The following is a 13572-nucleotide window of genomic DNA, read 5'->3' as shown; positions in this document are numbered from 1 at the left end:
AAAAAGCCTTACATCAGCACAATCGTGTAACGCAAAAAAAAAAAATGCCTCCTGGAATTCCTCACCTGCTGGCTCCTCTGCTGCCGTCTTGCATTTCCTGCCATTTTGCATGGCTGCTTGAAATGGCGGAAGAGGGGAACATGCTAGACACACTCCTGTCTTCCACCTGGCAATCAAGTCAGGTGGCCAATCACCTTTCTTGTTCTTTTAAAGGGACCATGATGCCTGCTATTTTTTAATGAGACTTATTTGTTTAAAAGCATATGCATTTATTCATAGATGCATAGGGCTCCTTTCACTGCAAGTCCTCTTGCAATCTGGAGCCTTGACGGTTAAAAAAAATGGGGGGGGATTTGTTTTTGTTTTTTTGGTGGGAAAGAGGCATGTTTTATGGGCAAAAATTTATTTTGTATTCTGCCTGGGTGATTGTATATCTATTCATTGCTGCAGGCAGTTTTTTAAAAAAAGAAAACCCTGTTCCAGGTGAAGCGAGAGGGAGGTGGGCTTGAGGGCAGGCACTGGAGCAGGAGATCTTGCTACTTTGGCCACTTTGGTAACACACATGTCTTGTGCGAGTGTCTTGCTGGCTGCTCTCATCCTACTAGTGCCACATGGCAGGGGGAATCCAGTTTTGTGCTTTAAAATACAGAATGTAGCTACTGGTTAGCTGCTATAACGCAGGATGTTTACGATGCCATGCAAAATGGCAAAAATATGGCATTTTCAAATGGGAAGACTCTCACTTTTTTAATTGGGTGCGGAATGGTCCATAATATTCCAGGAACAAATCAGGTTGAGTAGTTTCTGCAGTAGGGATGGCTAATTTGGCTTGGTTAAGCCTAAAAATACTAGAAATTAACTGCCCCCACCCTACAGAGCCCAAGCCAATCCAGGGAGAGAAGCGTCTCTCTGGATCAACTGGCTGCCAGCCTGTGTGGGGTGTGGGCAGTTTCAATCCCCTGCCTGCACAGCCCAAGCTGATCCAGAGAGAGAAACCTTTGGGAGAGAAGTCCCCAAGTCCAACAAACAGCCTATCCTTCGGAACCAGAACTGATTCAGCTGTATTCAAATCACCAGAACCTGAAGCCCTGGGGTTCAGGTGATTGAGGTATACCTGAATAATTTCTGGTTGAATCTAAACTGCACCGAATTTTTATACAGTGGTATATGCCATAACTGCAGGGTCACTCAGCTGCGATCTTGCCAGTGATCCCCAACAATGAGCACTTGTTTGTTTTCTATTTCATTGCACTCACTGGCAAAGTGTGAGCTGATACCCATCATTAGCACTGTTGGCCATGTCTCAGCTGAGTAGAGATGCTAATCCCCTGGGGATCCATAGGAATTATAGTTCAACTCCTGGTGATAGAGATCAGTTCTCCTGTAGATAACCACTACTTTGGAGGGTGGACTCTATGGTACTCCACTGAGGTTCCTCTCTGCCCCGGATCCTGCCCACTCCTGGCTCTACCCCCAAAGTCTCCAGGTATTTCCCGATTGAAAGCTGACAACCCTAAAGCTGAGTGGTTTCTGCAGAGCTTGCAGATCTATATGGGCTTGGCTCTGCTTTCTCCTAACTGCCAGAAGCCTTTTAGGATAGTGCCTCACTGGGAACTTTCCTTCTAAGTTAAATGGCCTGTACGACACTAACCCCAGATACTCCCAGCAAAAAGGTATTTGATCTTCTGAAATTCCCATATGGCTTTTAAAAAATAATTCACAGTGTTAGCTATTATCACACCCAACATGAAAGATATCCTTATCCATTGTTGTTCCTCTTAATATTTGTGAAACAGCCTCGGGGGGGTTGGAACGGTCTGGGATGTCCAATTTGGAATAGGGCAAATCAGGGTGCAGCCAACAAAGCTGGCTGCACCCTGATTGGCCCTGCCCCTACAGCTTCAGCTCTCCTTCCCTGGATGCTACCCACTTTGCTCTCAGACACCTGAGAGACACACAGAGACACAGAGAGCCCTGCCAAACCGCAAACAACCCCTGATTCCCTGCTATGACTCCTGCTGCGAGGGAGAGAGACAGAGACAGATGGAGACAAACTGCAAACAAGCCCCAAACTGCACACCAGCCTTGATTCTCTGCTACGAAGGAGCCCTCATTACTTCCTATGGCTCCTGCTACAAGAGAGAGAGAGAGATCTGCACCTGCCAGTGTCCTGTGGGTCCTAATGTCCATGGTTGCAATGGGCTTTCTTGCTAATACTTAGATAAATTTCCTTAGCTGAATATTGCTTTTATATGCCTCTAATTTGTCCATATTCCTAGCAATTTCTTTTTGATCCTGATGAACCCAGGGCCACATAATGGCTTTTGTGGGCCCTAGGCATTTTTGCCTTCTTGGGCCCCTCCCACTAGGGTGGCCAGATCCCACCAGTGGGGAATGGAAGGGTAGAGTTATCAGATCAGGTTGGGGAGGACAGGGACCTCAGTGGTGTACAATGCCATAGACTCCACCCCCCAAAGCATCCATTTTCTCCAGGGGGAAAAAATTCTCTCTGGTCTGGAGATGAGTTGTAATTCCAAAGGATTCTCAGGTCCCACTTGAAGGCTGGCATCCCAACCTCCACCATAATAATATGAATATTAAAAATTATTTTTAAATAACTTTACTTCAACATTTTATTTTTTTCTGTTTCTGGCAAAGTTTAATATATTTTCATGGGCCCTAAAATTTCATCTTTTTCTGATGTAAGAAAGAAAATTAAAATATTTTCTTCAATTCTGAAAGTTCATTGTTGTTCTTCTGATTTGAAAAAGAATTAAAGCATTTTTGTGGGCCCCTAAAAGTACTGTGGGCTTAAGGCCCTGTGCCTACTGTGCCTAATGGATGAGTCAGCCCTGGAAGAACACTCTCATCGCTCTCATATTGTTCAATGGCTGGTCCCTTGATAAGTCCAGCAGCATCAAAGACTGACAAATGTAATGTTCTAGTGATAAAAAATTCAAGGTTTGGCAACAGAAAAAACAAAAGTCTCTATCAAAGTTGATACCATGAAACATGGGATCATGGGACTGAGTTGTAAGTAATGGCACTTCATATTCTGTGTGAAAGGTAGGATGACATGAAAGAGAATGATTTTGGAAATCTCAGGGAGGAAATGTATGATTTAGTTGAAGGCATTTAATGATGGCATACATTTCTTATTAAATCCAAAGAATGTTATGCATTAAGGCAGTTATTATTAGTATTAATAAAATACAAGCCAATTGGAAGCAGGTCACTTATGTTTTCTGAAATGCTGACTTTGAGAAAATGGGCTTTAAAACCTACACAGGTTTTTGCGCTTCTGTTGGCTCCAGCCTTCAGCAAGAGTTTGACACATTCTTCATTTCCATTTTCACAGGCCATGTACAGAGGTGTCTCTCCCCTTTCAGCAGCATGATTAACATTGGCATGATACATGATTAATAATTCTGCACATCTGGAGGGGTGAAAGAAAGAAAACCATTTTATTGAGGTTTGGAAGGACAGGTATTGTAGGATTATGCAGCATTTTGTGTAAACATTTCAGAGATCTGAGTGTGGAGGGAGAATATAAAAAAATTATTGAAGATATGGTATAAAATTTCAAATAATCTGTTTGAGTCTCAGGATGTAATCACTAAATCACTAGCACCTTCCCATGCTATGATCTCTATTCATGGATGAGACTCCGCCAATGAGGAGAACACTTCCTCTTGACATTGAAGAAGAGCTGGTACCTGAAGGAATCTCTATGTGCCTTACAAACACTCTTCCCTTCCTCTCCCCACCCTGCGATATAGATGAGGCTGAGAGAGCTCTGAACTGTGGCTGGACCAAGCACAGTTGGACCATCCAAGTGGCTTCATCTGGAGGAGTGGGAAATCAAACTACACCGTGCTGGCCTAAAAGTCACATTCCTATTCTCTTGCCAGCAGGCAGAGGGCTAACATTACAATTTTAGACATGGAAAGCTATTAAGTAATAAAATAAACTGAAAGAGAAATAACATCAAATGTCAACAGAGTTTTACTAGAACATCCTCAACCCAACTAAGGTCACAAATGTAAGTATGCTTTTGGGGAGTGAAGTTCCTCTGAAATCCATAGAATTTACTTCCAAGTAATTCAGCAACTTGCCTATTTAACTTGTATGCGGAGCACATCATGAGAAAGGCGGGGTTAGATGAGTCACAAATTAGGATCAAGATTGCAGGGAGAAATATCAACAACCTCAGATATGCAAATGATACCACTCTAATGGCAGAAAGCGAAGAGGAACTAAAGAGCCTGTTGATGCGGGTGAAGGAGGAGAGTACAAAAGTTAGCTTGAACTCAACATCAAGAAAACTAAGATCATGGCACCCGGCCCTCTCAATTCCTGGCAAATATATGGGGAAGAAATGGAAGTAATGACAGATTTTATTTTCCTAGGCTCCAAGATCACTGCAGATGGGGACTGCAGCAAAGAAATTAAAAGATGCTTGCTTCTGGGGAGGAAATCTATGGCAAATCTAGACAGCATCCTAAAAAGCAGAGACATCACCCTGCCAACAAAAGTGCATCTAGTCAAGGCTATGGTCTTCCCAGTTGCAATGTATGGCTGTGAAAGTTGGACCATAAGGAAGGCCGAGCGTCGAAGAACTGTGGCTTTTGGTGCTGGAGAAGACTCTTGCGAGTCCCTTGGACTGCAAGGCGAACAAACCGGTTAGTCCTAGAGGAGATCAGCCCTGACTGCTCCTTAGAAGGCCAGATCCTGAAGATGAAACTCAAATACTTTGGCCACCTCATGAGAAGGAAGGACTCCCTGGAGAAGAGCCTAATGCTGGGAGCGATCGAGGGCAAAAGAAGAAGGGGACGACAGAGAATGAGGTGGCTGGATGGAGTCACTGAAGCAGTTGGTGCAAACTTAAATGGACTTCAAGGAATAGTAGAGGACAGGAAGGCCTAGAGGATCATTGTCCATGGGGTTGCGATGGGTTGGACATGACTTTGCACCTAACAACAACAACTCCTTAACCTCTATACCAAAGTGGCTGTCAGAATCAAAGTATATTACGACTTCGCACCTAACAACAATTCAGCAACATTCTGCTAGGCCAAGCTGTAAAAGAATGTCCACTTAGCAATTTTCAATGGCCAACCCTTTTCCAGGTGGGAATATTCTCAGGCACCCACCAGAAATCTTAGAACACAATGAAAAAATTAGGTGAATCACACTGTACACTTGAGGTTAATTAAAATGTTTCACTTTTAAAGAAGCCGCACACTGAATGAATTTTAAACCTGTTTGGAGATGGATTTTAAACTTTCCAAACTTACAAAAAATGAAAAAAGCTTCACCATGGTGAAATCTAGTACCCAATATCTCACAAGAAGCTTGTTACCTTCTCAGAATTGTAAATACTGCTTCAAACTATCCAAGACCCACAAAAAACTTACATGATTTTATTCTATCTTTCCACAAGTGTGTTATATGAAAAATCCTTGTTGCCTGATGTAATATTATTCAATTGAAGGGTTTTGTTTTTTACAGGAAGAGTACTTTGGAAGGATCAAAGTCAAAAATTTCTATGAATGCAATTTCCCATCTGCTGCCAGTAAATACACATGCTTTTCATTGAATCTTAGACTGCATGCTTAGAGAAAAGTTTGACAAGGCTTTGAGCAAAAATTGGCCCATAAATCAGTTCAAATCCCCAGTTCAGAGATGCATTTGAAGAAAACAAGACCCACAACCCCAATCTGGCTTTAAAAATCCTAAAGCTTGAAAGGCACAAACACAAGAGAATACAATCTAATGTGTGCACATGAAAATTGATTTTTTTAATGTATGATTTCTCTATAACACAAGAGAACGCAATATATATATTAGAAAGTCAGATGGCAACACTAAAAAATATTTCACAACAAAGAAGTACTGAGGCAATACTGAGGGCTTTGGATGAAAAATGTGGGAATCACTTATAGAAACTACAACTCTGAAGAAATTATGTTCTTATCTAGCTATCTAGCTAGCTAGTACTGTGCTATCTATCTATCAGTGCTATCAGTACTAGCTATCTAGCTAGCTAGTACTGTGTACTCCGATTGGTCCTTTCCAGGGGTAGTCAAACTGCGGCCCTTCAGATGTTCATGGACTACAATTCCCATGAGCCCCTGCTAGCATTTGCTGGCATCTGGAGGGCCACAGTTTGACTACACCTGCAACCAGAGAAGCCAGGGATTTATTCTGAACTTTTCACATGTAAAATACAGCCTAGCATTAAGTTCCCCTCCCCCAAACCCAACCACAAAGCAGGTATTTTAATGAAGAAGGCAAGAACTCCAAACATACTGTAGAAACAAGTTGGGAGGACTGTTCCAAAATTTTCTTAACACCAATTTCTGTTCAGGCAAAGGAGCACTTAGGTGATGAAAACATACCCACGTGGATTTTAGACAGCATAAACTCGCCCCCAAAAGTTACGTACTTACACAAGGTTACATACTACCAAGGCTAATACTTAAGGAAGAGATGTAGCTTTGCTCTGAAAAAACAAACTAAACAGATAATTGGCAAAGAAGCAGATCGCTTACTTGCAGTGTCCCTGAGCAACTGCTGAACACAAGGGTGTAAAGCCATTTTTATCAACAGGATCAACTTGTGCTTCTGAAGTCAGCAGCAATCTTACACAATCTATGAAGTGAAAAACATAAAGGCAGAATAATACACAGGCAAAGGGGGAAAAGACGTTTTTTTAAAAAAACAAACTGCCTTTTAAAACTTTAGATACAATACAAATGAACACTTTTCACCCATTTAGCAAATCATTCTACAATTACTATCAAGACACAGTCTTTTAAAGTAATATGCTTACTGCTAGCTAACATCATCCAGATGTATCACCAAAGATTTTCTAATTGTGACCTTTCCAGTTATTACCTGTCCCCTCATCAGTGCTGAAATACTCCATGGAGTAACTTAGGACCAAGCAGTGCAGAGTCCATTTAACAAGGCAGCATTATCCTGACATTTCTACTAGGCACACCAAACCTATGACTTCTGGAGCTGAAAATAGGCTAGTCTACAAATGCTGGAGAAGACACTATATTAATGCCCCCCCCCCATATAAAATAGTTCCTGTCAGTAAAGCAAACAACCTAATATATCAGGGGAAAAGATTCTAGCCCAACCAGATTATCATTAAACTAGATTTCATCTTGTGGGGCACTTTTGTTTTAATTCAAGGAATATTAATATGTGAACCCTCTGCTGCAGTCTGACATGGTACAGACTCTTCTATCAGGCTCAGAACTCTGCCGTCCCCTTTTCCTGTATGACCATACGAAGCAGTAGTCAAGGCCACTAAGGAAATTTTGTATATTACTGGAGATTTGAGTCTGAGTCCAGTGCTGCAATTGCTACTGCTCACTGGAATTAAAATGATATTGCATGCATTATTGATGTCCTTTATTATTTGGAGAGCAAATCCGACTCGTTGCGACAGGCCAGTGACAGGCAATTAAGCTTTGTTTAATATACCACATATTCACCTAAGCTTGCTGTGATAGCTGTTATGCAGAAGCAGTAACGGCTATTTTGTTTTCCAGCCAAATAATCTCGGTTTTAGATGCAGCAATTTGCCTTCCTTCCAGTCCTCTGCATAAACAAGTGGTACGTATAAATGCATAATGCGTGAAAAACACTATTTGGAGAGGCAAGCTTTCATTTTCTCAGATGGATTGTTTTGAACTTTCTGATTGCTGCTTAGATATTAATACAAAAATACTTTTCCACACCATTGTGGAATTTAAGTACATGTACATACCAGTAGGAATTACATAAATAAGCTACATTAACTACATAAAAATATAAGCAGAAAGGCTGGGGGGGAATTGCAGGGGGTGAACAATCTGAAAAGTCCCATTCTCCATCTCCTATTCAGGGTTCTAAGCTGTCAGACGCTTAAACAGTCAATTTTAATGTTTCCTACAGGCTTTTCCCTTTAACTGACTCTCAACTGCTCCCAATATGTCCCATGTCTCCTGAATCATTCTCAGTCCTTATCAGGCTGTTTGGTTTTCCCATCTTTGTTCAATTAACAAAGTTTCTGCATACTAGTGAACTCTTGAGTAGGAAGAAAACCCAATCTTCTCTACATGGTCTCGTTTTCTTACTGGAATAAATTGTTCACTTTACTTTTAGATACAATAATATACACACTAATAATGTAATAGCTGTTACAAATCTCATACCTGTATGTCCATTCATAGCAGCAGAATACAAGGCAGAATAGCCATCTTCACAGGAGTCATTAATGTCCAGACCTTCTTCATTAAGCAGCATTGACAATAAAGTGACATTTCCCTGGGCAGCAGCTTGGTGAAGAAGGGTGGGCCTGCCACCCAGGGGGACAGGACCACCACTCATTAATAAAGGGGTTAGGGAGGGAGACCAGCCTGTGAGTTAAAGCAATAAAAATTAGAAAGAACAACCAAGAATAAATTAAAGCTGAACACTTCGTAAGCTCTGAAAATAAGTCCAACATGAGACACAGATTCTTTTGTTGTTTCAGCACCTGAAACGATTTTGCACAACTCCGATAATGATATTCAAAAGGCACTGTGGAATGTCAGACTAGGGACACCCAAGTTCAAATCCTCACTCTGACATGTAGCTTCCTGGGAGACTTTGGGCCTAACCTTCCTCACAGAGCCTCTTAGCTTAACTTTTGGGGTTGCTGCCTTGAGCTCCTTGGAAGGACAGGATAAAAATGTACTGAATACTAATAATTTTATCCAAAGAGGAAGTAAAGTTATATGCAAAGAGGAAGTGAAGTTAAAGGTGCAGTTATATCCAATAGTAACTAAAAACTCAAACAATCTTTATTATTACAGATTAATATGTTAATTCTTAAGAAACTTTCCACCTTTCCTGAGTTGCCAGAGAGAAGGCAGGTAAAAATACAACTTAATAATAATAATACCAATTGTAACTCTTCATATTTTTAAAATCTGTTTTTAACTCAAATCTATTGACAACCTAGTCATTTTGGCTTAAAAATTAGCTAAAACAGGGTTTGTGGTACATTTTATATAGAAGTGTGTTCCTAGAAGTGTGTTCCTTTTTAACATCTGCAAACTGAATGCTTTGTCGGTCTATTAGCTCTCTAGAATATATGATTGACATTTAAATTGTAAGTACACACTGCAATCTATGCTCACTTGTTGTTCAGCAGTGCCTAGCTTGGCAGTACTGCAAATCCTGTTATGCTTTATAGAAAGTGGTCATGTACAGTGATTAGTGAATTAATTCAAAATTGCTGGCAAAAGCTTCCACACCATCCAGTCAAAAAGGAAATGGGCAGAATAGGACCCTAGAAATCTTTGCAGTTATCTTGGTTAGACGCTCCTGATATCAGACATTAGCAGCTTTAAAGGAGAGTTTATTAAGGACATGAAGTCTGCTGTACAGGGTGCGGAAGACTGTGTGAACTGTCCCTCGATCAAACGGCTGTAAAAGGAAATAGAAAACAAAAGGATTGAAAACAGAAAGAATTGTAATTGGGGACAGCCCAATAAAAATGAGAAGCTTCAAAGGCATTTTCATTCCTTAAAGTAGCGATCCCCAACCTGTGGGCCGCGGACCACATGCGGTCCTTCGACTAATTGGAGGTGGGCCCCGAAGGATGCCTTCTCCCCCTCCCCCGGCCCTTTACTTCATCCCCCCCAGCCCTTTACAACACATTTCATTGTTGTGGCGTGTCTGTATCTTATTTTGAAGGGATGTTTAAACATTACCATACCGATCAGAGAGTGCTAGGGCAGTGGTTGAGAGTAGAGGAGTAAACTACCCCCCCCCCACCAGGCTTCAGTATATGGCGTTGAGTGGTCCCCGGTATTGAGTGGTCCTCAGTGATAAAAAGGTTGGGGACCACTGCCTTAAAGCAATCATATTCATATAATGTCCTGAATGAAGGGAATGAATTTTAAAAGTATGGCAGAGTATGAACTGCTATTCTTAATTGTAATTTAGAATTTTAAAAGCACAAATTATTTTACTTCTCCTCAAAGTGTACTATTTATCCATAATGAATGAACTAGGCAACGAAATGTTTCTCAAAAATGTAGCATTCCCATGCCCTTAATAAAACATTAGCCAAGTGACAAGTAAATATCACAGTATCTCATTAAAGATGGCATATTGAATGGTGGCAGACATTTCTCTTTATAAACAGAGGTGAGTCTTTTATGGCATAAAAAACAGACAGACTGAATCAACAGAGACCACAAAGATAATGCCATGAGGCCAGGCTCCACTGAGGCTGCAGCAGTTCCTGGTTCTGAGAGATTATTAAATGGGCAGCTAATAGGTAGGCCTAAAGAAAGGTTTGAAATGACTGAAGGCAAGCAGCACAGCTCATTAAAGAAGAGGAAGATGCAGACAGGGAGCAAAATGAGATCATGGCATAAACGAGAGAAGTGGAGCAGATCCTGGGACATCTGATACCAGGCAGGCACAGGCAGGAATCCCACACCACCCCTGGCATCCCTGGAAGCTTGTGGGTGGGGCAAGAGGAAGAAGTGATGTCTCTCTACATGTCAATGTCACTTCCGGGGGAAAAAACCATATACAACATTGGCATATCAACCAACATTCTAGAAATATTATGGTAAAGGTTCAGCTGATGTGTTGATGGATTTTTTGCCTGGATATGATGTAGAAGAGTATCATTTTAATCTCACCTGAGGTATGTGGTAGGGGTCTGGAGAATGCCCATCCAAAGTGAGAAACTGGCAGGGCATCCTTCCCACTTTGGGGGAAGTCTTTTGTCACTACTGGTAATACTAGTTTCTTGTCACTAAAAGCACCATATTACAAGTTTACCCAGGGTTCTTTCTGGAGAAAAAATAATGGAATAAAAGTGAGGGCCAATTCGCATTACAAAGTCTGCAAGCCCCCTATTTCTTCTGTCAAGAGATGTAACTTGGGAGTTTCATGCTCAGCAAAATTTGTAGAAGTACACTGACACAGCAAGAGCCTCTTGTGGTGCAGAGTGGTAAGGCAGCAGACTTGCAGTCTGAAGCTCTGCCCATGAGGCTGGGAGTTCAATCCCAGCAGACGGCTCAAGGTTGACTCAGCCTCCCATCTTTTCGAGGTCGGTAAAATGAGTACCCTGCTTGCTGAGTGGGTGGGAGGTGGGGGAACAATGAACTTTCAGCAATATTTACCACTTGTTTGGGAATATTAGCAAACTGAATATGGGTTGCAGTTGTATTCGTAACAAGAAAGCCTGAGGAGAGTGGAGACATCACAACTGGGCATGAAAACAGGCAGCACCATTTTGAGAATTAGGCTTAAGCAAATTCCATTTTATTTTTAAACTACTGCAGTCTTTATTTTAACCTATAAAGATATTTATAGTGCCATCGTAAGCGCAGTTACCTACTACTAGGTTTATTAAAATTGATGTAACAGAGTGTAACACTGCCTAAGACTCCACTCATTTAAAAAGTAAGTTTATCATCATGTATTATAACAGATGGGGGTACTGGGTTGGTTCTGTCGTTGTCTTCTGTATGTGGAATGGCCCTTTTGTAAGTGGAAATGAGGGGTGACCTTCATGGATTACCACCTGCCATTGCAGGCATCCCCTCTCCGGTCACACCCTAGTCCTCTGACCCCAGCAGCATTCTTCAAAACACAAAGGACAGCTGTGGAATGGAGGTGGAAATGGTCCCTTTTGCATAGCGCCTTTGGCTCTAATCCCATGTTAATATTTCATTCACGTTCCAGAACAGTATAGGTTTCCTCTTCTTTATGAACCATTTTACAAACTGACAATGCCCATGGATGGAAAGCACTTCCATGTCAGAAACAGCATATGAAACCCACAGGCACCTTACTGGAAGTGACGATCACATACTTATACACATCACTGCATCCATGAATGCTGGAAATTAGGGACCAATGTGCAAAGTAGCATCATGAGGGCCAAGTACAAACTTGACATAAAATACAACATGTACAATCAAGTCATAACAGATGATTTAATATGCAAATGCCCATGATAAAAATGTAATGCAGAATATGAACCCATTTCAAAGATCTCCCAAAGGAAACAACAGATTTGTAGTCAAGGAAACCACATGACAAGGAAACATGAGGAAGCTTTGTGGTTTTTATATGCAAAAGTTAGCAAATACAAAGCATCTATGAAAGCGTGCTGGACATGCAGTGATGAAGGATGGAAGGACAGGGGAAAAACAGCTTCTGGCATCAGCTTCAGATTGTGGAGATGGTTAATTTCAGAGTCCATTACCAACCTCTCCTGCATCCCATTCACTTTAGAAGCAAACTACATATAAAACAGAAAATTATATATGAAAGAACCAAATAAAAACATACTGATTGCAAAGTGATGCTTAAGAAAGAAAGAGAGCAAATCTTAGAAGGAAGAGTAATGCCAAGGGTATGGGAAATTCAATTGTTTTAGAACTGTTCCTCTAGACCAGAAGTGGCCAACCTGTAGCTTTCCAGATGTCAATGGACTACAATTCACTCATGGGAATTGTAGTTCATGGACATCTGGAAAGCCACAGTCTGGACACCCCTGCTCTAGATTGTAAATCCTTCATTGGCTTTGAAAGCTGAAGCTGGAAACATAAGATGATAGCCAAGCAACTTGCCTATAAGTAGTCAGTCTATGGTTTGCAGTTGTCTGGATATGCAAATTTTGAATGGCTCATGAAGTACAGGTGGATGGAAAGCGTGTGCTGAAGCTAGGGGTAGTTTATCTCAGTTTTCAAACACTGAGCCTAGACTTAACACTCTCCTAGTCTATGACAGCAGCCGACATGTGCATTCAAATGACATTATAAACATATTCCAGGCTGATTCACACATGCAACATTGCATTTGGATTCCATCCATGTGACCATATGTGGCTTGCACATGCCTGTAACCATGCAGAAACCCAGAATAATCCATGCAGCCGTCTTTCTGGGAAGAAGAAACTAGTCAGCTACTGAAGTCTGGGCTGTGAGTTAGTCTCCCTTCCTATTACAGGTATCAACACCTGGACATAGTTAGAGGCCTTTGGGCAAGAGCCAAGGGACTCTGGCCCTTAGTACTTAGTCCTTGGTCCTTAGTCCTTGGTTCACAAGCTGCAGCCTTACATGAGCCAATCCAGGGTCTGGTGTGGATGCTGAAATTGTATATATTTTAAAGATATGGTTATCTAACTTATATTTTGAAATAAGTCACCTTTGATTACTGAGCTGGGAGAAAAACAGAATACTTAAAAGTAAACAAACAGAAATATAGGACTGTGGTGAGTCTAGTGACTGAAGCAGCACTTTTGGAAGCCCAAGCAACTATGTGAATTGCCCATTACAACATGTTTCTTCCATAGTTATGAATTCACATGATTCTGAGTCAACACACAGTTCCCCAGTGGTTGGGGACATGAGAGCCAGCTTGGTGTAGTGGTTAGGAGTGCTGACTTCTAATCAGTCAAGCCAGGTTTGATTCCCAGCTCTCCTCCACATGCAACCAGCTGGGTGACCTTGGGCTCGTCACAGCACTGATAAAGCTGTTCTGACTGAGCAGTAA

The 13572-nt window shown here is 41.5% G+C and overlaps 1 protein-coding gene across 1 annotated transcript in view; it reads right to left on the bottom strand.

Annotated features, from left to right (window-relative positions):
- CTTNBP2 (cortactin binding protein 2) overlaps positions 1-13572 on the bottom strand; it is a 102908-nt gene that overhangs the window by 40481 nt on the left and 48855 nt on the right. Inside the window, 3 exon segments of the mRNA XM_077338428.1 lie at positions 3286-3436; positions 6555-6654; positions 8214-8417. Of these exon segments, the coding sequence (XP_077194543.1) occupies positions 3286-3436; positions 6555-6654; positions 8214-8417 (455 nt within the window).

The sequence above is a fragment of the Paroedura picta genome, chromosome 5 (genome assembly GCF_049243985.1).
Source record: "Paroedura picta isolate Pp20150507F chromosome 5, Ppicta_v3.0, whole genome shotgun sequence".
Classification (NCBI taxonomy): Eukaryota; Metazoa; Chordata; class Lepidosauria; order Squamata; family Gekkonidae; genus Paroedura; species Paroedura picta.
The sequence above is the reverse complement of the archived record's forward strand: the minus strand, read 5'-3'. Positions and strand labels throughout refer to the sequence as shown.